The 2,182-nt window shown below is 46.6% G+C and overlaps 1 protein-coding gene across 1 annotated transcript in view; it reads left to right on the forward strand.

Annotated features, from left to right (window-relative positions):
• Positions 1-1,270: 1,270 nt before the first annotated feature.
• The window catches only part of LOC116217796 (feather keratin 4-like), a 22,420-nt gene continuing 21,508 nt past the window's right edge, over positions 1,271-2,182 (forward strand). Inside the window, exon 1 of the mRNA XM_031557745.1 lies at positions 1,271-1,826. Within this exon, the coding sequence (XP_031413605.1) occupies positions 1,815-1,826 (12 nt within the window). The 5' untranslated portion in view covers positions 1,271-1,814. The remainder of the gene's footprint in view (positions 1,827-2,182) is intronic.

The following is a 2,182-nucleotide window of genomic DNA, read 5'->3' on the forward strand; positions in this document are numbered from 1 at the left end:
CCAGAGAGGTTGTGGATGCCCCGTCCCTGGAGGTGTTCAAGGTCAGGTTGGATGGGGCCCTGGGCAGCTGGTCTAGTATTAAATGTGGAGGATGGTGGCCCTGCCTGTGGCAGGGGGGTTGGAGATTCATGGTCCTTGAGGTCCCTTCCAACCATGTGATTCTGTGATTCTGTGATTCTGTTATTCTGTAATGTTTTGTGTGTTCTATAGAGGAACAAATACTGGACTAGTGCCATATTTTGTTCTCGTTCAGACCCTGGGAAAACTTATACATGTTTTTACACTGAAAGTAAGAAAATACAGATTAAATGAATATGCTTTTCCTTCCTCCTAGATGGAAAGGAGGAAGGAAAACTTCCAGTGGGATCCAAAGCGACGTTTCTTCAGCTCTTTAAATCAGATCCCTCTGCTCCCCATTACAACCCATCAGGTGTGATGCTATTGTGGTGCTTCACATGTGCACACCAGAATGTCCATACAGCTTTGCCTCCCTCTGCAGGCAGCCCCTGTGCTTTGTCTGAGCCCTGGGATTCTCCACCCTGAAGGCTGAACCCAATTAAGTCACCTCCTGTTTGGGCTTTGGGCCAAGTGCTGGGAAGTTGCCCTGCCCTGAGAAGGACACAGAAGTTTGATGGAGATCATTCCCTGAGAAATGAAACCTGCAGGGGACGTGGTTTGAGGCCTTCCTGATGCTTCTTCAGGCTCTTGGGCACATCATGACTTGTTCCCTGGTTTGGCCAGTCTCGTGCAGGATATTCTTGCAATGTGTATGACGAAAAAATTACATACATATTCATGCTGACTAAATATGTTGCTATCTATACATGTATATTGCTAATTGTTTAACTTTTCCTCCTTAAATTCTCTATTACTTGGGTCTTGTCTGTCCAGCACCAAATATTAGTATTTCAGAAGGCTGGACAGAAACAAACTGCAGTCTTTGTGCCTATAACCTACTCCATCTACCTAATCTCTATGACTATAAATTACTTCACCTATATACCAAGCATGCATTACTGGGGAAGGTTCATCTAGAGGATAAGTAATGAAAACTATCAGAGAATCCCCCCCTCCCCAGTAAAGTAGAAAGCTCCCCCAGAAAACTTTGGCAGTGGAGACCATGAAATAAAAAATTCTTATCTTGCTCTAATAACATTTGAATCCCACACTACGAATTCAATAAAGGAATGAAAGGAGAAGGCAGTGATTACATGGCAATGAAAACCAAAGGGCATAGTTTGGTATAGAAAATTTATTTGGAAGGAGACAGCTTTTCTACAATTGTACAAAGTATAAGTTGGGCAGAATATAAAGTTTATCTTTCTGGGGGTCCAGTGGGGCTTTGGCCCATCACCATCATCAAAGTAATGCAATCAATTTATTTATTTCCCTTTTAGTGCATTTCCTGTGTGCAATTTCTAGCATCCTAAGTCACCTCTTTAAAATCAGTGTTAATAACATAACTGAAACAAAGCACGACGTAAGCAGATGACTAACTGGGAAAGCCAGAGGATAACAGACCTAACCTAAAGGCAAAATGAGGAAATGCACACACAGGCCTCCCTTCAACAAGTGCTGAGCACTCACAGCTCTCATTCTCTTCAGCTGGAGCCCAGCCCTGGGGTGATTTGAGCTGCTCCCATTGGCTCCACCCTTAATTTTCTTCTAGAGTTCCCTCAGCAACTTCTTCAGATTGTTCCACGAGTGTTCAGTATGCCCACCGCTTTCCGGAGCGATATGAGTTGCATGGATGTGTCCATTGGGAAGAATAGGTGTAGGAGTACTTCGGGGTGCAGCGCGGCTCAGGACGGGTGATGACCTGTGGGGTGAGTTTCTCAACTGGTGGTGCCTCTGCAGGTAGGGCTACTGCGGCGGGGGGCTCAGCCTGGGCCACTTCTGCGGACTCTGAGGACCCCACTACGGTTTGCTGTGGGTAGGTGGTGAGGATGGGCCCTGGGAAGGTGACGACCACAGGTGGTGGGTAAATGATGACCCGGGAGTCACCACAGGTCACCACGCAGGGCTCATTGCTACTGCTGGCCAGCGGCTGGGGGCATTTGGCCTCGCAGGGATTGGAGCAAGCCAGCTGGTTGGTAGCCATTACCTGGCTGTGGCACAGGTTTCCTGCAAGTTAATTGTAGAATTAGACAGGGGAAAAAAATGAAGTCTTGGTTGTCATTGC

The sequence above is a fragment of the Meleagris gallopavo genome, unplaced genomic scaffold (genome assembly GCF_000146605.3).
Source record: "Meleagris gallopavo isolate NT-WF06-2002-E0010 breed Aviagen turkey brand Nicholas breeding stock unplaced genomic scaffold, Turkey_5.1 ChrUn_random_7180001955214, whole genome shotgun sequence".
NCBI lineage: Eukaryota > Metazoa > Chordata > Aves > Galliformes > Phasianidae > Meleagris > Meleagris gallopavo.